Source organism: Mustela putorius, unplaced genomic scaffold, assembly GCF_011764305.1.
Source record: "Mustela putorius furo isolate JIRA1106 unplaced genomic scaffold, ASM1176430v1.1 tig00000281_pilon_pilon_pilon, whole genome shotgun sequence".
Taxonomy (NCBI): domain Eukaryota; kingdom Metazoa; phylum Chordata; class Mammalia; order Carnivora; family Mustelidae; genus Mustela; species Mustela putorius.
Genome location: NW_025421343.1, coordinates 3,625,173 through 3,647,428, shown reverse-complemented (window position 1 = coordinate 3,647,428; position 22,256 = coordinate 3,625,173). Strand labels below are relative to the sequence as shown.

The 22,256-nt window shown below is 40.4% G+C and overlaps 1 protein-coding gene across 7 annotated transcripts in view; it reads right to left on the bottom strand.

Annotated features, from left to right (window-relative positions):
- Window positions 1–308: 308 nt before the first annotated feature.
- Window positions 309–22,256, bottom strand: part of ALMS1 (ALMS1 centrosome and basal body associated protein) — a 197,324-nt gene continuing 175,376 nt past the window's right edge. For 4 of the 7 annotated variants that reach the window (XM_045079011.1, XM_045079014.1, XM_045079018.1 and 1 more), the window contains 8 exons: window positions 8,247–8,364; window positions 6,287–6,490; window positions 5,778–6,004; window positions 4,869–5,049; window positions 3,932–3,995; window positions 1,729–1,828; window positions 941–1,120; window positions 309–672 (listed from right to left, as the gene is read on the bottom strand). In XM_045079011.1, the coding sequence (XP_044934946.1) occupies window positions 628–672; window positions 941–1,120; window positions 1,729–1,828; window positions 3,932–3,995; window positions 4,869–5,049; window positions 5,778–6,004; window positions 6,287–6,490; window positions 8,247–8,364 (1,119 nt within the window). In that variant the 3' untranslated portion in view covers window positions 309–627. The remainder of the gene's footprint in view (window positions 673–940; window positions 1,121–1,728; window positions 1,829–3,931; window positions 3,996–4,868; window positions 5,050–5,777; window positions 6,005–6,286; window positions 6,491–8,246; window positions 8,365–22,256) is intronic. The other 3 variants (XM_045079013.1, XM_045079016.1, XM_045079015.1) reach the window with 3 other exon arrangements.

Sequence of the window (22,256 nt, the reverse complement as noted above, 5' to 3'; positions counted from 1 at the left end):
GCTAGAGGCCAATGGGAAGTTGGAATGAGGCTAAGAGGAGGCTCTCGACCCAAGGTGCCCAGTCCGCTGGGAGTGTCTGGGCTTGCCCAATAGCTACTCTAACCAGACCCCATCTCCAGAAAGCCCATGGCAGGGCTATCGTCAAGTTCTGCCATGTCTGTGAACAAAGGCCACATTTCATTCTCACAGCCCACTCCCTTGACAGATGCTTTTAGACTGAGGCTCCCCACACACTTTAGGAGAGATATCACATAGCTCCCTGCACATCTCCAGATGGTAAAGAAATGACCCTCTGCTGCTTGCTTTACTATGATTCAATCAGAAGTTATTTATTTTCTAAAAGTATAAAAACACATACAAAAAGGGACTTACTTGTGGCTAGAATTCAGAAATGGTATCACTGTGACAAACATTCCTGTGGGCAAGGCCACTGTGGAGAAAATATTGCTCCCAAACCATTAATAATCCTAATCACCATTCTCCTCAGACTCTTTAGAAGGTTACTACTTCTAAATTAAACATAGACAAAGAGTTACGTTTTATTAAACCAGACTCATAAAAGTAAGGATTGTGCTTCTTCATGTTGATAAAATATAATTCCAAGACTGTGAGGAAAATAATCTCCTATCAGTTCCAGGGAACTTTTCTCCCCAAGAGCTGATTGGTCACTTTCTGTGGAAGAAAAGAAAGACAGGAAAAAAGTCAGATACTCTTGCCATCAGAGGGAGACCGCCACTCCTCACCCCAGACATGTGGCTGAAAAGACCAGTGGGGTTCTACCCAAATCTTGTTTATCTTCCCCAGTTACAGAAACTATGGTAATTATGCAAAAAAATTCTTCCTGAAGTGTTTAAGAAAGATGATCTATATAGTTAGTATCTATTACTTCTGTACAGATACAGATCATTTATGATCCATCCATCTATCAGTTCAAACATACGAGCACAACGAGAGGCCTGGCCTGTGATGCTGACCCACTGGACAGGCCATGTGGTGCCTGGGGGCCCCCTCTTCGAAGGGCCCGGCCCAGCCCAGCTCCGGGTGTGCTCCAGAAGCAGTTCTCCAATCCCACATCGGTCTGGTATAAACACGTCTTTTGGATTCTGACTTTCAGAGTCCTCTGGTGGTGAAGTGAAGGGGTTGGGAAGGAAATGAGAACAGTGAAGGATATGGACCTTCAGGCATGGTTGCCTGCCTGGCTTCTCAAGGAATATACTGGTAGCAAGTTCCCTGGCCTTGGGAGGGTCTGGGACTTGTGGCACCACTGATTCCCCTGGGCCATGGGCTGGAAATGGTGGCAATTTCGAGGCTCTGAGTCCCCAGGCTGCCAACTCTTATGCTATACTCGGACGTTTTCCAGTTTATTTTATAAGCTCTAGAAGTATCTGACTTACCAATAAGGGGCACAGAACTACCATTTGGGACTCTAAAATGAAAAGCCAAGAATTCTGATAGATTTGGACATTTCTACCGTGACTCTTAAGTACAGAATTTGGTTTTGTTCCAAATGTATGCCTGGAGGGTGCCTTTTCTAGATTCGCCTTTCAGATTTGTAGATTTGAAATCTAGTCATGGGTGACATTATCTTCCAAATTCCAGGTGTGGTACAATGCATTAAAGTTTAAGTTTACTCTCCAGATATAGTTAATTCAAATAGGTCAGATGTGTTTCTCTCAACTTCTCTTTCCCCTAATAAACCTGATGGATCCTGCCCAAGGACTGACTGACCTTCTTGAAGAGCTGAGCTCGCAGGCGGTATGACTTGTATTCCAATCTCCTCTTCTCCTCGTCTCTCTTTCTCTGAACTTCTGGAAGCTGCTCATAAATCCTTAGGAATGGTGCCAGTAGGAAAACAAAAAGCACTGAGGTTACCCAACCACATAGCAACATGATTTCTTCTCCCCCATGTCCCTAAAGGTCTGCTGCTCTCAGGGCATTCAGTTCTCAAACACAGGCCCCAGGCCTCTGTCTGGGCCTGCTTCTTGTCAGACATTTGGACACAAAGAGTGATGGTTGGGTTCCTCATGATCTGGGAGGGCAGACAGATGAATAAAAACATTAAGAAATCCTATTCAGGAATCCATCAGAATCCTAGAGGAGAACATAGACGGTAACCTCTTTGATATCAGCCACAGCAACTTCTTTCAAGATATATCTCCAAAGGCAAAGGAAACAAAAGCGAAAATGAACTTTTGGGACTTCATCAAGATCAAAAGTTTCTGCACAGCAAAGGAAACAGTTAACAAAACAAAGAGGCAACCCACGGAATGGGAGAAGATATTTGCAAATGACAGTATAGACAAATGGCTGATATCCAGGATCTATAAAGAACTCCTCAAACTCAACACACACAAAACAGATAATCATATCAAAAAATGGGCAGAAGATATGAACAGATACTTCTCCAATGAAGACATACAAATGGCTATCAGACACATGAAAAAATGTTCATCATCACTAGCCATCAGGGAGATTTAAATTAAAACCACATTGAGGTACCACCTTACACCAGTTAGAATGGCCAAAATTAGCAAGACAGGAAACGTGTGTTGGAGAGGATGTGGAGAAAGGGGAACCCTCTTACACTGTTGGTGTTGGAGAACAGTGTGGAGATTCCTTAAGAATTAAACATAGAGCTTCCCTATGACCCTGCAATTGCACTACTGGGTATTTACCCCAAAGATACAGATGTAGTGAAAAGAAGGGCCATCTGTACCCCAATGTTCATAGCAGCAATGGCCACGGTCGCCAAACTGTGGAAAGAACCAAGATGTCCTTCAACGGAAGAACGGATAAGGAAGATGTGGTCCATATACACTATGAAGTATTATGCTTCCATCAGAAAGGATGAATACCCAACTTTTGTCACAACATGGACGGGCCTGGAAGAGATTATGCTGAGTGAAATAAGTCAAGCAGAGAGAGTCAATTATCATATGGTTTCACTTATTTGTGGAGCATGACAAATGACATGGAGGACATAGGGTAATGGAGAGGAGAAGGGAGTTGAGGAAAATTGGAAGGGGAGGTGAACCATGAGAGACTATGGACTCTGAAAAACAATCTGAGGGTTTTGAAGGGGCGGGGGGTAGGAGGTTGGGGGAGCCAGGTGGTGGGTATTAAGGAGGGCACATATTGCGTGGAGCACTGGCTATAGTGCAAAAACAATGAATTCTGTTAGGCTGAAAAGAAATTAAAAAAAAAAAAAGGCAAAAAAAAAAGAAAAAGAAAAAGAAATCCTGCTCAGAACCATTAAAAAAAAAAAAGAAATCTTGCAATTTGCAATGACATGGATGGAACTAGAGGGTATTATACTAAGTGAAGTAAGTCAATCATAGAAAGACAATTAACATATAATCTCACTGATATGAGGAATTTGAGAAACAAGGGAGCCAGACCAGGACTCGATCCCAGGATCCTGAGATCATGACCCAAGCCAAAGGCAGACGCTCAACCAACTGAGCCACCCAGATGCCCCAAATTTGACTTTTTGTAAAGCTTAATTTAATGTGTCTTAGTATTTCATTATTTCTCACTATATTGTATAAATTCCTAGAAAGGTGATTGTGCAGATACAAGGATAGTGCCCCAAATAAACAATTTATTTCAAAATAGTCATATCTTACATTTTAGGTTTATTTATTTATTTATTTATTTTTAGGTATCTTTATTTATATAAGACAAGCCTAAGGCATGCAAATTAGAGGGAATTCTTTGTATCTTTCTTATCTGACTCATTCATACCACAAATCTGCTATTTTTCTTTCCTTTTCTAGTGCTATAAGTGAGAAACTTCTTTCACAACTAATTTTCTCATAACAAAAATTTTAACTTGAGCATATGTCTTTATTCCAGGGACAAATCAGAGCTCCTAATCAGTTGGTGGCCTTACTTACACTTTCGTAATTACTCTTATTCTTTTTAGCCTTACCGTTTAGACCTCTGAATCATTTCCTTCTTCCCAATAGGCCTGTTCTTTCGGGCATCCAGGAAGCCTAAGCATGAGAAGAAGGGGTTTTCAGGAGATAGCGTCTTAATAGGGAAGGGTGTGTTGCTCAAAAGCTATGAGAGGGAGCTGCTGGGACCTGATGCCCCTACCTTGAGCTGACAGTACTGGGTGGTGAGCAGTGGCCAAGGCTAAGGCCAAGGTTAGACTATGGGGGCTATGATAGCAGGCTCCTGAAGACACAACATGCTGTGGCACAGACTAGGGAGTGTGAACAGAGACACTGGCCAGTTTATAGGTAAGGCTGCGATGAAAGCATTAGGTCACACTTGTAGTTTTCACAGTGCACATATATTATTTTCTGGAGATCTTACATCTAGCAGAATCATTAGGAGTGCAGAGTCTAAAGCGAGACCATCAGGGTTCAAATCCCAGCTTATCAGGTGTATACTCTTGGACAGAGGACTTAAGCTCTCATTGTCTGTTTTCCCATTTGTAAACCAGGGTTATTAATAGTATCTATCTCAGGGAGGTGTTACAAGCATTACATAAGAACAGTGTCTGGGCAAAACATGTGAGGGTTACATATCATCATCATCATCATCATCGTCATCACAACCCCCCCCCCCCATGAAGTTGGCAATCCTGGAACTTGCTCACGGACCCACAGCTGGCTTATAAAAATACCATTCTCACTGTACACTCTGGTTTCTGAGATGCAGTGACAGGGCAGGAGGACCTGGGGCTTTTGTGGATCATGAGAGCGCTGAGTACCACATGGGGCAGGTTTTGCTGCCCAGGGAGAGTGGAGACTCAGCAAGCTAAGAGTCCCTTTCTATCCCTGTTAACTGGGCTGGCACTGAGACACGCTCCCTGTTGGGGGGAAGCAGCCATGATAGGAAAGCGAAGAGGCAGAGGGTACCTCTTTTCAGAAGCGGGCGCACAGGGTCCCGGCCCTGCCGTTCTCTCACAGTGTTGAACAGGGCCTCCCGCTCGCTCTGTAACATGTTCTGCAGCTTCCTCTCCTGGACTATCAGCTTCAGACGCTTTATCCGCTCCCCAGAGCGGGAGATGAAGTCAGGTCTGTGAAACTGAAGGGATTCCTGAGGGGGAGAAAAGGATCCCTGACCTCACATGAATGATGCAGTCTGTTCTCTAACGGCTTGCAAAAAAGCCGGCCCCACAGTGGTTTGAAGAGCCTGTTTCTACAGTGCAGAAACTATGTAGAGCCGAAGAATATTCTAACAACTCCTAGGGGGCGGGGGGCGGGGGGGGGTGGCGGCAGACTATCGGAGGTGTCAAAGAGTGCCTCTGCAGCAAGCCGAAAACTACAACCTTGGCAACTTTAACTCTTCTAGATGTCACTCAGCCCACTGTGCTATTTTAAATTTCCCTTCCAACAAATACATTATTAAATGACATTTCTTTCAGCTCCCAAGGTACATGTAAAGAAAGGACTTTGTGCCTTTTCAATCCCGTGCTAAGTAGGCACAGGAGTTCTGTAAACGGAGGAACACATGTAAGGCTGACAATAGTATCAGGCCTCCAGAGCGCGCCACGTGCAGGAACCCATGAACCCCGTGAGCAGCAGCATCACAACACCCTCCCTTCCCTTGCCTTGTCCCCAGGTGCAGGGGGCAACGCCCAGTCTGCAACGGTTGACAGTAAGGCAGCCTCTGATTAACGATGAGAGTAGGAACAGCTGAACTGCGGGAGCGGGTGGCTAGAAATGAGGGTTACATGACTGATCTTCAGAAGGCCAAGTCACAGTCAGCTTCTTTGTATGTCCCCCTTTGACCCCACAGCTAAAATTAACTCAGTGTCACTGCACCTGTAGCGTTGCTCTCACAAACGGCTTCGGTGGCTCTCTGCCTGCGCCTGCTAGTGCCCCGTGGCTGTCCATGTGCTGTCCCTGCCAGTTCTGTTCCCGCAGCGGTTCCCTCCACGGTTTGGTGTTGGTTATTGGTGCAAACCAGCAGATACCAGGGCCATGATGCTTGGGCAGGTTTTCTTTAGGACCGGACTTCACATTTTCCATGGGAACAAACCATGAAACTCCTACGGGAAATATTTTAAAAAAGAAAAGAGATTTCCCATTGTGCTCATCAAAGATATGTGTGTAATATAGGCTCTCGGGGGCTCAGCTGTCAGAGGCCACCAGGATGCCCTGGAGTTGGCTAAACTAGCAGCATGACTGTAATTTTAGTACTAGAAGATGTGCCAAGGTATTGTTTGGGGAGATGGGGTCAACAGAGTCATTTAGAAATAAAGAATCTTAGCATTATGAGAGACTGGAAATTCATTAGTTCTTTGGCTACGAAACTGGAATTAGAAACTGACCTTCGCAAAAGCTGTGCTTGTTCTTCCTTAACTTTTTGTCCCCAAGATAGTTGGCAAGAAGTCTTTTCTCTGCTATTTTTTCTTCTGACCAAGAAGTCACATCACTGTCCTCTTCTATTCTAGCCTCGCTAGAACTTGGAGTTGGGAAAGTCATCCCCACATCTCGGGTGTGTTTTTTGACACCATTCACAATCTCCAAGTTACCTGAGGAAAAAGATCCACAGTATTCTGGGAGTAGCCTTGAGACTTAGTTGACATGTGTATTCAATTCAGTAACTGAAAACTGTAAGCCTTCAAAAATGCAGGCCTCCTCTGGGTGGTGTGGAGGGCTGAGTGTGAGAGAGACAGAGAGGAGGGGAGGGAGAAAAAGAAAGGGAAGAAGGCAAGGAAGAAAGAAAGAAGGTTTTTACTTCTAAGTCAATTTAGATATTAGAGGAAAAAAAAAAACAACTAACGTGGATTCAATGGATAAAGGTTTCAGTTTTTTTTTTTTTAAAGATTTATTTTAATTTATTTATTTGACAAAGATAGATAGATAGAGATAGAGAGAGAGAGAGAAAGAGAGAAAGAGTGTGCGTACATAAGTAGGGGGAGTGGGAGAGGGAGAAGCAGGCTACCCAGTGAGCAGGGAGCCCGATGTGGGACTCAATCCCAGGACCCTAGGATCATGACTGAGCTGAACGCAGACACTTAATTGACTGAGTCACCAAGGGGCCCAGGATTACAGTTCTGATCCCAAGTGAGGAAGATAGCTAATGCTTATTGTCCTACTGGCAGTCACCCAGGTAAGGAAGAGGCTGACAGATACTAAGTCAAGACCTGATGGGGAAAAAAAAAACCAACACAAGGGCAACGTTTATTTTTGTTGTATAAAATCAGAAGATAGGGCGCCTGGGTGGCTCAGTGGGTTAAGCCGCTGCCTTCGGCTCAGGTCATGATCTCAGGGTCCTCGGATCGAGTCCCGCATCGGGCTCTCTGCTCAGCAGGGAGCCTGCTTCCTCCTCTCTCTCTCCCTGCCTGCCTCTATGCCTACTTGTGATCTCTCTCTGTCAAATAAATAAATAAAATCTTTAAGAAAAAATAAATAAATAAATAAAATCAGAAGATATAGAAAAAAAGTGAAAAGCCTCCTTTACATTCCTGTTTTCTATTCATTCAGTTTGTAACCCCATGGTTCCAGAGAATTTTTTGCACACATTCAAGCAACTATCTTCCTTTATTTTTAAAGTACTTTGCTTTTCCTTTTTAATTATCAGTGTTGGAGATCTTGTCATCTTAGTAGAGAGAGAGTGTCCTCACACTATGCTTCATGATATGGACATATGATAATCTATTTAAGCAGCTGGCTATTGATGGATATCTAAGTCGATTTAAATTTTCGGCTATAATAAACACTACTTCAGGGGCGCCTGTGTGGCTCAGTGGGTTAAGCCTCTGCCTTCGGTTCAGGTCATGATCCCAGGGTCCTGGGATCGAGCTCCGCATCGGGCAATCTGTTCAGCAGGGAGCCTGCTTCCTCCTCTCTTTTTGCCTGCTTGTGATCTCTGTCAAATAAATAAATAAAATCTGAAAAAAAAAAAAACAAAAAAAAAACAAAAAAAAAACAAAAAACAAACCCTCTACTTCAATGATTAATTCTGTACACTTGTCATTTTGCACATAGGCAAAACATACCTATAGGCTAAATTCCAAAAGTAAAAGTACCAGGTCAAAGTAATTTTGATTGAAACTGCCAAATTGTCTGTAGGATTGTATTCCCAACCAGAACGTATGAGTACCTATTTCTTTACACTTGTGCCCACAAACTTACTACCAGACCTAGATTTCTGCCAGTCTGATAGACGAAAAATGGGAGTTGAGTATAGTTTTAATCTTCATTTTGTTTTGAGGCTGAGTATCTTAATATATGTTAAAGATCTACTGGTATTTTAATGGAAATGTTTCAACTTAGGTAATTTACCTGCTTGTATGCTCTTGTTTAACATTTGTACATTTTGCTTGTTGCCAAGGGTAGAGCTTGAGCTCCAGAAACTACTGGTAGATGAAACAGAATCAGAAGAAATCACATGGTCTGGCACCTGGAAAAACAAAGAGGAGACCCTGTTACTACCTGTAGTCAATCGTACAGTCACCCACAGGATAAGAAAACACACAAGTTACCAAGAGCACTTTTTCACTGGATTCCATTTGTTGAGATCAAGTGGCCAGGAAGCTTGTGACAATAGGAATATTTTCCAGCACCGTTTATAAATGGGAGAGGAAAGCTGCTGCTATTGGATAAGGGCTTGAGCTGTTTTTTTTTTTTTAAATATTTCATTTATTTATTTGTCAGGGAGAGGGGGAGAAGGGGAGAGAGAGAGACAGAGAGAGAGAGCACACAAGCAGGCAGAGAGGCTGGCAGAGGCAGAGAGAGAAGCAGGCTCCCTGCCGAGCAAGGAGCCCATGTGGGACTTGATTCCAGGACTCTAGGATCATGACCCGAGCCGAAGGCAGTGGCTTAGCCCACTGAGCCACCTAGGCGTCCCAGGGCTCGAGCTGTTTTAAGAAGGGAAGACATGTTGTCTAACTGAACATAATAAATGAATAAACAGATAATAAACAATGACTCTGAAAACTAAAAAAAAAAAAAACAAAAAACAAAAAAAAAACAAGATAAAGAAAAAGAAGGGAAGATATCAAGACTGAGTATGTTCATGGGACTTGAAAAAACTGAGGAAGATGCTAGCCAAAGATTAGGGTGGTGGGTCTTCAGAATGAAATTCTGATGAGAGATAAAGAGGGCTAGGAATGACTAAATGTGGTGGGGGGAGGTGCAGAGGGTGCTCTCTAGTAAGATCAGACTCAGAAACTTACACACAGGTAAATGCAAAGAGGCGAAAGGCCCCAAGAGAAGCCCCAAGGGACTAGAGTATTACAAAAATTATTAAAGAACCCAAAAGGGCTTTATAATTATGTTCAGAGCAATTAAGAGCAAAGAAGGACAACTTCATGGATTGAAGTTGATGGTGGAATGTTAAGTGAAAGACAAAAAGATGATCAAAATATAGTATGAAACATTATTTCTTAAACTTGTTCATTTCAACAATCTCCTGGGGGATAAGGGTCCTAACCCAGGACAATGAGGTGGCATCTCTAGGTGAGGGGTATGGGCATTTATATTTTTTATAAATGCCAGGTACTTGTCTACTTAAGCAAGTTTGGTAAAGGTGAACTGAAGGCCAAGTTAGGAAAGGAAACTAAGAATGTTCGCTGCCTGAACGAGATAAACTATATTCCAGGGCCCTCAGGAAACTGAAATAGTTTCTTTTAGAAACTTGATATCTGGAGACAAGAAATGTTTTAACTTTCAAAAAGATAGGCATTGCAAACTGGATTTAACAATGACGACACGTGAAATTCTAGAATGGATCACCAATGTAATAATCTGCAAGCGTTTGGAGGTCAAAGGAAAGATGAGCACATTTCAGCTAGTGCTCAGGAAGGCAGGCAGAATAAGCCCTGCCAGGTTAGCCTGGTTTCTTCTAGTAGATATGGTCACTAACAGGTCAGCTGAAAGAATGTGTGGTTGAGTACAATTAGATTTCAATAAAATGACAAAACTTCTCATGACATCTTTGAGGGCAAGATGGGAGTTATGTGGGTTAAATGATAAAATAAGTTGGTAGAACTGTAACTGGTTGAACCACTCTTACCAAACATTATTAACACAAAGAGGCCTTTTATGAGTGTATTTCTTGGATCCAACAGCAAGTATTTACTAAGCACTAAACACTAAGTGTCCAGTTACTTGGTTTGCTCTGGCTATTCCTTTTCAACATTTCATATATGTGACTTGGAGATATGGGAAGCAGGTGATTTCTCATATGGTCCCTATCTGGGAGGGCCTAAATGACTGTCAAGATCCAAAATAATAAACAGGAATGATGCTAAATCAAACGAGGGGTAATTGTAAAGCCCTACATGTTAGGCGGGGGGTGGGGTGGGGGTGGCGATAACTTTGACACAGTAGAAAAAGCTCTGTGTCTGGAGTCCCAAGACTTAAGTCAGTCTCAGATCCTCCCTTCACTAGTTGTCTGTACCCAAGAACACAGAATAGATGTATATATTTGGGGTTTTTTTAGTCTTCTCTGTATATATAAAACATATATATATTTTATTTATTTGAAGAGGAAGGGGAGAGAGAGTGTGTGCACAAGCATGGGGTAGGGGTAGAGGGAAAAGCAGACTCCCCGCTGAGCATGGAGCCTGACCCAGGACCCTGAGATCATGACCTGAGCTGAAAGCAAGAGGCAGATGCTTAACTGATTGAGCTACCCAGGTGCCCCCCTCCAAATCAACCGTATTTCTATATTCTAGCAATAAACAGTCTGAAAATAAAATTAAGGAAACAATTCCATTCAAAACAGCATCAAAAAGAATGGAATATTCAGGAATAAAGTTAACAACAGAAGTGCAAGGCTTGCAGACTGAAAAATGCAAAATATTGGTGGAAGAAACTCAAGATCTAAATACATACTGAGACATTCCACATACGTAACTTAAAAATGGGCTTAAAGGGCGCCTGATGGCTCACTCAGTTGAACATCTGACTCTTGACTGCAGCTCAGGTCATGATCTCAGAGTCCTGAGATTGATCCCTGTGTCAGGCTCTGCTCTGGGCGTGGAGCTGCTAAGATTCTCTCTCTTCCTCGGCTCCACCCCCCTGTTCTATGGTATATAAGTTATACTTCAATAAAGCTGTTTTAAAAATCTCTGTGAAGATGTGCAAGAACTGACACTGAGTTGCTCTGGAAAGGAGTGCTATGTGCCTGGGGAACAGGAGTGGGAAGGACGTCCTGTATCAAATACTCTTTTTATACATTTCAAGTTTTGTATGATGTGGTTGAACTCCCATTTAAGAAGTGAAAACAAAACAAAAACATACAGGAAAGAGTGCCGCTAAAGAGGCTTTGTGGCTCTGGTGAGCTCAACAGAAGGAAAACGTATGTTAGGCCAAAGAAATGTTCCAGCCATCAAAGGGAAGGTGATAAATCCGCTGTCAACATGCTCTCACCATCTGAAGCACAACACACTTAGTTCGGAGATATGTTTAAAAATAAGGTACCGGCAAACTTAATAGACCCAGGAAAGCTGCCAGTTTCTAGGAAAGGGGAGTAGACAGCATGCCCTGTGAAAAATGGTTCAGAGTGAAGACCTGAGAGGAAACACTTCCAGGAAGGAAATGGGAACCCAAGATGAAGACTGGACCTACTTCCTGTGCCTTTTGAAAGCAAAGCTGGGGACAGAGCTTTGCCAGGGAGTGCAATTACTGCAGATCTTGGATCTCTAGAGGGTAAGACCTTTGATAACAGAGCCTCAGACACACGAATGAGCTGCCCGTGCGCAGAAAGGCAATGGTGGGGCTCTGCAAGCAGAGCCTTGAGGGCCTCGTGGTGCACACGCAGTGGAAATGACGATCGCTTCCAAGCCCGAGTCCCCTGAACATCCCAGGGGCACAGCCAGTCAGGGTATGCACCACTGGGGGTGAAAAACAGATGTCTACATCTGATTCAAGGAGGGGCTTTGGGGTGTGTGTTTCTGTTTCTAGTTTGAATCTCTTTTGGATTAATTCTTGCCTATAAAATGTCACAAACATTTAAAAATAGAAAAAAGTCTAAAAATAAATTCCTTCATAATAAAATATATTTAGTTAGCTGTCTAGGATGGTGAAAACCCAAAGGACAGACAAAGACAAGGGTTTTCAAGGATGTGCAGAAGCTGGAGCCCTCACATTCTGCTGGTGAAAATGCAAAATGGTGACAGTACTTTGGGTAACAGCGGGCAGTTCCTCAGATGGTTTAATGTGGAGTTAGCATACGCTCCTGCATATATCTGCTCCCAGGCATCTGCCCAAAGAAATGAGTACATACATCCACACAAAACTTGGAAGGACTGTTCCCAGCTGACTTAAGAATAGCCAAAAAAGTAGAAGAAATCCAAGCATCTGCTGACCGCTGAGTGGATAAATAAACTATGTAATGGAATATTATTTGGCAATAAAAAGGAATGAACACACTGCTACAAAGTAGATGAACCTTGAAAACATTGAGAGAAGCTAGTCACAAAAGATCACATACTGCAGGATTCCATGTATAGGAAATGTTCAGAAGCAGAAAATCCACAGAAACAGGAAATAGATTAATAACCACAGCCCGGGGCTGGGGCAGGGGTGAGAGGTTGCAGAAATGCAGAGGGACTTTGCTAATGTGTACAGGGTGTTTTCTGTTTGTTTGTTTTGTTTTAAAGACTTTATTTATGACAGAGAAACAGCAAAAGAGGGAACACAAGCAGGGGGAGTGGGAGAGGGAGTAGGCTCCCTGCTGAGCAGAGAGCCTGATGTTGGGCTCAATCCCAGAACCCTGGGATCGGGACCTGAGCTGAAGGCAGACGTTTAACAACTGAGCCACCAAGTACTGGGTGTTTTTAGGGGGCATGGGAAATGTTTAATATTAGATTGGGGGATGGTTGCACAACTCTGTGAATAATATTAAAATCCATTAAACTACACATTTTAGGTGAATTTTATGGTATGTGAAAAATCTCAAAAAAGCTGTAAAAATGTGTTTATTCATTATGCAAACAAATAATGGAGGTAATGAAGACTTATTTGGAGAATAAAACTTATGTTCTGTGGTCCTACATCTCCTGTTAAGTGAAATAAGAATAGTGGAAGCGGACCAAAGTGTCATTTTCATATAATAAAGCATGAACAATCCCAACAAAAACTTGGGCCCTGGATGTTGTCGGTATGACATAGCACTATCCACACTGTGATGAGGGCCGGTGCAAACTGTCAGAATCGTGCAGTGATGCCAGGATGACAGCCACAGTGTCACAAAAATCATCACAATGCATAGGCCTCACTGGGTCTGACAATATGTGCTGATGCCCCACCAAGAGACATCACATCAGTTCTGCCGCATTCATTTATGGATGCTGTTGGTAAACCAAAACAGTCACTCCTTTAGTCCATGGGAGAGTCTCAGGCATCTCCTAGGATAATCTCATCATCCCTTAGGGCCTCGGTGTGAATCAGCTCACTCAGGCCTCTGCAATGAGGCTTACATGAAAAGATTTAAGTGACTACACATCAGCTGACATCATCAGCCATCATGGTTTCACGTTTTCTATTGCAGGGAGTCTTGAAAAAAGACAAATGCTGGTGGGCTGGCTGGCTGCGGTTTTAATTTCTAGTATTATGATAGCAAACTCACCTGCCAATGTCTTATTCCACAATGGGAAAAGAAAAGAAAATAACTCCTACCATCTCAGGCTTTTTCAGTACTGTTCAGTTTAATTAAAATCTAGGTCAGACTCAATTCCCACATTTATTGAGCAGAGATACCTTCAGATAGACCCACCCCCCCAAAAGCTTTTCAATTAAAAAGTTACTTTTTTAGGTAGAAATTGGGCTGGGAAAATATATCTAACATAGGAGAAAGGTCATGTTTCCTTACATGAGCCTATATAGCTCTTCTTCATATAAGAAATGTGTTATTGCTACATTCTGCCAGTCAGATGCCTGCTGGGAGATGCTTTTCTTTCAGAGCAATGTGTTTATGCTAGTTCATTTATAACCACTGAAGTTTAGGATCAGAGATATACAATGATAAGACTATGTCAAAATAGGAACCAAAGGACAGTCTTTTCTTGTGAAGAGTTTTTAGGTATATGTAGATCACATGTCAACTGTAGTTTCAATAATAAAATTTACTAACCAGTAAAGGGTGACACAATCACAAACTGTTTGTCTAAAACACAAAATTTTGATATAGATTGTATGGACAGTAGTCCTTTGATATAAATTTATTGATCAGAAACCCGATTCTATCACAAAGTTTTATATAAGAAATTGGTACAGATTGAGCTTATAGAAGCAGGAACTCAAGTGATAACTGCTTGTTATTCACCTTTAAAGAAGCAGAACTGGATATTTTTTTCTGCAAGTCTGGTAGGTAAGAACTATGAAAAGTCCTTCTCAAAACATTAAAAAGGCATTATGCCTGCATAATAGGTCCTTAGAAAATTTTTTCATTAATCTTCTTTCAGACTAGAAGACTTATTTCAATTATGTATTACTTTATTGAACTTGTTCAAATACACCATTTCCCTCTAAATATAGATTTAGTCACACCCCATAACTTTTGGATTTGTGCCTTTTCTGTCTCTAATGAAAAAAAAAGTGTATTTTCCATTTTTAGTCCTTCTGTAACAAAAAGGATTAGAATGAGGCTTTAAAATTTTTATCTTCTTAAAGAAAAAAAAATTATAACTATTAAATTCCAACTTTATTGCATTGTGGTTAGAAAATACAAGCTTAGTTATAAATCGTCTACTTTGGGGATTTGTTGACATTTTGCCTAAGTACAATTAATTTTTGTAAATATTCCATGGGCATCTGGAACTAGTGCTGTGTTTTTGGAATAAAGTTTTATAAGATATTTTAAATCAATCTTAATATTGCTAGCAAAATCTTCCATTACTTTTGTCTGTTACAAGTTAAAATCTGAAAAAAATCAATTAAAGTAGCTTATTCTTGCACTTTTCACATTCTCTATTTTAACTGCATCTGGATGAATGGAAAATGAATGCATTCTGGTTGAAAGCACAACAGTAATTTTAGAAGTCTCAGACTCTTCCCTCCTTTTGACATTACAGTGGGGATAGTGTAAATAGATTCTCAAGACAAGTAACATTAAACTAAAAATGAAAAGAAAAGGGGGGTGCCTTGGCACAATGTGTTAAGTGTCTGATTCTTGATTTTGGCTCACGTTCTATTTACATGGGGCTCCGCTCACGTCATCTCTCTCCCTTTCTTTTTTTTTTTTTTTTTTTTTTTTTTTTTTTAAGGGTTGTGAGAGAGAGTAAGCCCACAGGTACAGAGGGGCTCCCTGCGGCAAGGAGCTGGGGACTCGTCCCAGGGAGCCTGCATGACCTGAAGAAGGCAGCTGCTTATTCTCTCTCTCCCTTTCTATCTGCACCCTATTTCCCCATTTGTGCACACATGCACATGCTCTCTCTCTCTCGAAAACCAACCAACCAACCAACCAACCAACCAATCAAACCTTGGTATAGAAATTTGTATTTCTAATCCTCTGGCCAACTAGAAATTACTGGCAGAAAGTGGAAATGTAGGAATTTGCATGCATTGCAGTTAGGACATGGACTAGAAAGTGGTTTGGTACGAATGTGGGAAACTTATATAGCTTATGATCTAAGAATTCCACTTCTGGATATATATGCCAAAGACCGTTTCACACAGATCTAATGAGGGGTATGGACAAGGGTGTGCACTCCCACTGTCTGTGGTGACGAGTGCTGACAGCAACCTGTGTTGCTGTCATACAGGGACAGTATGTCGGTGAACTGGTAGATGCACTCAATGGAATATTATGTGATGATCAGAAACCTGGTTCTATATACATGTTTAGCAATGTAGATAGATGTTAAAAGCACAATGCTTACTAAAAATTAAAAAAAAAAAACACCTTATACCTTTTATATAAATTGAAAACACACATACGGAATACATAGAGAATATAAATTTTGTGAGATTTCTTGTAAGCTGAAAGATATCTGCAAAATAAGACCAATTGCCTATGGAAAATGAGAAATGAGGATGTAATATGGGGATAAAATTTTCAAGAGAGGCCATGAACCTAGGAGCACATTTAACTCAACCCTCAGCACCCCAAGTTAAATTTTTTTTTAAACTTCATCTTAGCATAGAAACTTTTTGTAATACCTTTCTACCCCTATTCTGCTTCTGAAGGATTTATTCACTCTGCTTCTAGAAGGATTTATTATGACTAGATTGGGGATACAAACAGTTATTTTAGGCAGAAGCTAGAACAAAATGTGAAGCTTGAGAATCCCCTTTTCCAGCTCATAACTAACATTCTGTGTTTGATCAGCCTGGCTTACCTAACTTTTTTATTAATGTCAAACAAAAACAACTTTTGTGGTATCTTATTAGAAAATGCATGCTTCTTGTAAAAAAAAAAATCAAAAGACACATTATAAAGGAAAAAAATTATGAACCCATAATTTTAAGATAATTTGTTAATATTTGTTCCAGTCATATACATAGATGCATATATAACATATATGTTATATCTTGCTTTTTATCTCTTAGCATTTAATGACATTTATCTCTTGGGTTCCAAGAGATGGACTGATCAGTATGGACTGATATGAAATCAGCTTGTTTTATAAAAATCTAAGACTTACTGGTAAACATTTACTAACTATCACTAAAGCTCTCATTTTATTCTCTCGTGGAGGCCTCTTTGTTTGGTAGTTTTGTGTTGTTCATCTGCCCAGCTACTGGAAACATGGGCAATTGAAGATAATGAGAGGTCAAAACCAGAAATAATTCATCTTCAGCTGTTTCTCAATAAAAAGTGATCAATTTGACTATTCTTTTTTTGTATGGACAGTAGTAAACTACTACTCTTCTTAGACTAGCACACAACCAGATACTGAGAAAAATAAAAACGGGGAAAGGAGGGAAAAAGAAAGAGAGGAGAGAAGGGAAGAGGGAGGGCGTTGTGTGCTCACAGAGACAAACAGAGCAGGGACGTGACAGAAAGGGCAGAAGAGGGGAATAACCAGACAAGCAAAAGAAATCCAGCAGAGACAGCATGGGAGCGGGAGGAGGAGAGCGCAAGTGTCCGAAAAGCAGGTGCACAGAGACAGAAAGAAACAACAGAGGAGCCCACGGAGTGGAAAGATACAGTAGAGAGAGGGAAACGGGAACTGCACAGACTGAGGAGAGACAGCACAGACACAGGGAGAGAGGCACAGAAAGGGATGTGTCATCAAAGGAAGGGGAACGGGACGAGCAGGCGGCTGCTGTTATCCACTTATATTGGCTCTTAAACCCTCATATGTATAAAGAGTTAAGAAATGTCCTGCGCGTACAGGTTTAGGGGAAAAAAACCCATTAGCATATCTAAGGAAACATGGGTTAAAAGACGAGACAGGCAGCTCATAAAAGAATAAATATAAATGGTTAGTAAACACAGAAAGACAAAAACTCAGCAGGTGTGGTTAAAGAAGTATGAACAGAATAAACACCATATTTACGACTTATTTGGGGCAAATATTAACAAGAATCCTACCAGAAGGTATTGACCAAGTTATAATTTTTCATTACTGGTGAACAAATAATAATTCAACATTTAAGGAGAACACCTTAGCAGTGTAAATTAAACACTTTTAATTCCCAGAAATTCCATGTTTAGAAGTGTATCTAGAGGAAACAGAAAAATTCATAAAGATATAACAAGACTACTCATCAAAGTGCAGATTATGATAAAAATTCAAAAAGGGCACCTGGGTGTCTCAGTCAGTTAAGTGGCTGCCTTGGGCTCAGGTCATAATCCCAGGGTCCTGGGACTGAGTCCTGCATTGGGTTCTCTAATCAGCAGGGAGCCTGCTTCTCCCCCTACCTATTCCCTCTGCTCCTGCTCTCTCACATAAATACATAAAATCTTTAAAAAAATTCAAAACAAATTAAATACCTGCCATTAGGGAAGTAATGAGATAAATATTATACTTATATTATGGAACCCATAAAGCCATTAAAAATGACTACATATCTAAATTTATTAAAAATTAAAATAAACAAATAAAAAGATGTCTATGATATATTAAGCATAGAGCTTCAAAACAATATATATGGTATGATTTCATTTTTTGACTATTGTTTCTCTCTACATTGCCTGATAGGCAAGTCCTCCACACTCTGTGATGAGGAAAGACATAAGCATGGTTCTAGTTGAGAGGAAGGAATCTATAGAAAAGGAAGAAACTGAATATGAGAGCGAAAGAGAAAACACTGAGAAAAGAGATGAATGGATTTTAGAAAATATGACAGCACAGAGATACTCTTAATGAACCTCTTCTTCCATAACTGAAAGATACAAACAAAAAGTGAAAAGAATATTCAGAAGCTAGGGAAAACCCTCAACTCATACCACAAAATTGCAGAAACACTGGAGAAAAAGACCAAATTTAAGGAGCCATCACAAAGCTCTTCCAACACAAAGGATCATGAAGAAGGGTAAAAGGAGAATTAAATTAAAAATACTACACTGATACCTCAGAGAAGGACTGAGGCAACAAGTGGCTCAGAAGAAAAATATTCCAACTGGAGATACGTCTTAGTGAAAAAAATAGCACCTTCTCCCATAGCCAGAATGACTTACTATATACCCTCTTTTGGCCAAGAAGTCAGAAAAAGATCTGGGAAATAATCTCTTCAGTATAAATACCTTAGTTGCATTACTAACACTTGCTAGAAAAAGATAAGGCCCTAGCCATATCACTGCCTACATGACAATGCCATGAAAACAGTCACCAGCTGACCCTAAAATAGTACAATAACAAAACTCCAAGGGCATATCCCATAGAATTAAATACTTTCGTTATTTCCACACTTGGTAAGGTGGTCTACCGTTTCTGACTTTCCTAACAATGGCAAAGAAAATGTTACCTGCTGTAGCTGGGCAGAATCCTAGATAATTACCTACTATTGATCTCCCTGACTTTCCCCAAATCTGAGGGGCAAAAGAAATATAAGAAATACACAATTAGCCTTCCATTTCATGTCCTGGGAAGAGGATTCAAAGCAGTATCTTACAAATAGGTAATAAAACAGTATCAAGAATTCAACCACATTCTTTGTGGGCAAATAAATGGTTTCCACACAACTGTTCAGAGACAAAGATAAGCAGTCTGAAGACAAAGACAAAGATAATACATAAATATTTTCTAGCATTAAAGCAGAAGGAAGGGAAAAAAAAGATAATTTATTTTCCAAGAAGCGTTACCCATTTCAGCCAATAAATAATTTGTACTCTCACTCTAGAGAAAATTAAAAAGGTCATGGAACTAATGAAATAGATCCAAGATAAACTAAGGCAATATAAGATTAAAAGGCAGTTGACAAAATTAATACAACTTATCAAAAAAATTATAAGTATATTCTCTGTTTTGGGAGAACCAAAAGCAGTCACTTAAAAAAAAAAACAAAACAGAACTGAGGACAAAAATAATAGCATTATACCACTGCAATAGAAGACAGACATTTTATTAAAAAAAAAAAAGAAAAACTTAGCCAGTGGGGTAGATTAGATTGAAAAAGTCTCCTAAAATGCAAAGCAGAAACATAAATAGACATATTTCCCAAGAAGAGTTATGGATAGCCCACAGACACATGAAAAGACCCATGTTGCCATCTGCAACACCACTGAGCATTAGGGAAATGCAAATCAAAGCTACAAAGAGAGATCACCCCATATGTGTCAGAATAGCTAAAAACAACCCAAGAAACAATAGGTGGTGAAGATGTAGAGAAAGAGGAACCCTCTTGCACTGTTGGTAGGAATACAAACTGATGCAGCGACTGTTGAAAACAGTATGGAGGCTCCTCAAAGTTAAAAAAGAACTACCCTAAGATCCAGTAATTGCACTACTAGGTATTTAACCCCTAAAATATAAAAACACAAATTCAAGAAAATACATGCACCTCGATGTTTATACCAGCATTAAATCAACAATAGCCAAATTATGGAAACAGCCCAAGTGTCCCCTGACTGAAGAATGGATAAAGAACATGTGTGTATAACAGAATATTACTCAACCATGAAAAAGATCGAAACTTTGCCATTTACAATGACATGGGTGGAGTGGGAGAGTTATGCTAAGTGAAATAAGTCAGTTAGAGAGAGACAAATACCATTCACATGTGGAATTTAAGAAACACAACACATGAGCAAAGGGGTAAAAAAAAGAGAGGTACACTAAGGAACAGACTGTAAAACTATACCGAAACTACAGAGAACAAATTGATGGTTACCAGAGGGAGGCGGCTGGTAGGGATAGGTTAAATGGGTGATGGGGATTAAGGAGGGAACTTGCTGTGATGAGCACTGGGTGAAGTACAGAAGTGCTGAATCACTATATTGTATACCTGGAAACTATTATTACACTGTAGGTTAACTAAAATATAAATAAAAACTTAAAAAAAAGTGGGACGCCTGGAACGTCTGCCCTTGGCCCAAGTAGTGTTCCCAAAGTCCTGAGATCCAGTCCTGCATTGGGCTTTTTGCTCAGTGGGGAATCTGCTTCTCCCCCTGCTTGTCTTCTCCCTCTCTCTGTGACAAATAAAATCTTTAAAAAAATTAAAAAAGAAACAAGATGGGATTGGGAGGGAGACAAACCATAAGTGACTCTTAATCTCACAAAACAAACTGAGGGTTGCTGGGGGGAGGGGGTTTGGGAGAAGGGGGTGGGATTATGGACATTGGGGAGGGTATGTGCTTTAGTGAGTGCTGTGAAGTGTGTAAACCTGGTGATTCACAGACCTGTACCCCTGGGGATAAAAATATATGTTTATAAAATAAAAAAAAAAAAGGAAAAAAAATTAAAAAAGAATAAAGAAATATAACACAGTAATAAAACACAAATAACCCAATTTTAAAACCCAAATAGTCCTTTTTTAAAGCTCTGAATAGACATTTCTCTAAAAAAGATATAAAAAGGCCAGTAAGTATAAGAAAAGATGTTCAAAAACCAAGTCATTATGGAAATGCAAATTAAAACCACAATGAGATACCATTCATAGTCATTAGGATGGTTATAATCAAAAGACAGACAAAAAACGTTGACTAGGATGTACAGAAACTGGAATGTGATTCTGGTGGGAATGTAAAATGGTGCAGTCACTCAAAAGATTAAACAGGGAGCTACCATATTGTCCAACAATTCTATTACTAAGTATATATCTAAGAACATTGAAAAAAAATGTCCACACAAAAACTTGTATATTGGGGCACCTGGGTGGCTCAGTCCATTAGGCATCTGCCCTCAGCTCAAGTCAAGATCCGATGGTCCTGGGATTAAACCCTGCGTTGGGCTCCCTGCTTAGCAGGGAGCCTGCTTCTCCCTCTGTCCCCTCCTCCTGCTTGTGCTCTCTCTCTCAAATAAATAAAATCTTAAAACTTGTATATTAATGCTTACAGCAACATTTTTCATAACGGTAAAAAAAAAAACCAGAAACAATCCAAATGTCCATCAACTCATGAATAAACAAAATGTTGTATATGTAGTATTATTCACCTCTAAGAAGCAATGAGTATTGACTCATGCAATGAAATGGATGAACCTTGAAAATACCTTTAATGAAAGAAACCAGACACAAAAGGCCACATAGCGCATGAATCATTTTTATGAAATGTACTGAAAAGGAAAATCCACAGAGACAGAGAGTAGATTAATGACTGCAGAGTGGGGAGAAGTAGGAGGGGCTGAGAAATGACCATTAATGGACATAGGGTTTCTTTTTGGTGTGACAAGTATGATCTGGATTTAGTGGTGATGGTTGTGTAGTCTTCAAAGAAAATACTAAAAAGCACTGAATTATATATTTAAAAGTAAACCGTACAGCAAGTGAATTTTATTTTAAAAAATTAATAGAAAAAAATTAATAGAGATTGACCAATACTGAGACAGGAATGAAAATCCAGGACACCACAGGGAAAAATATATCAGGGTTGCCTCTGATACAGAAACATTAAATGCTTGTGCCCAGAAAAGGGGAGAGAACTGACAGAATTCTGAATTAAGGATTATTATCCCAAAGTCTTACATCCAACTAAGTTGTTCTTACATAAAGATAAGAGAAAGATAGTCTCAAATTGTAAGAACTAAAGAAATGCTTATTCCTGAACTGTTTAAAATAATCTAACTAGGGTGCCTGGGGGGCTCAGTGGGTTGGGCCTCTGCCTTTGGCTCAGGTCATGATCTCAGGGTCCTGGGATCATGCCCTGAGTCGGGCTCTCTGCTCAGCAAAGAGCCTGTTCCCTTCCTCTCTCTCTGCCTGCCTCTCTGCCTCCTTGTGATCGCTCTGTCAAATAAAGAAATA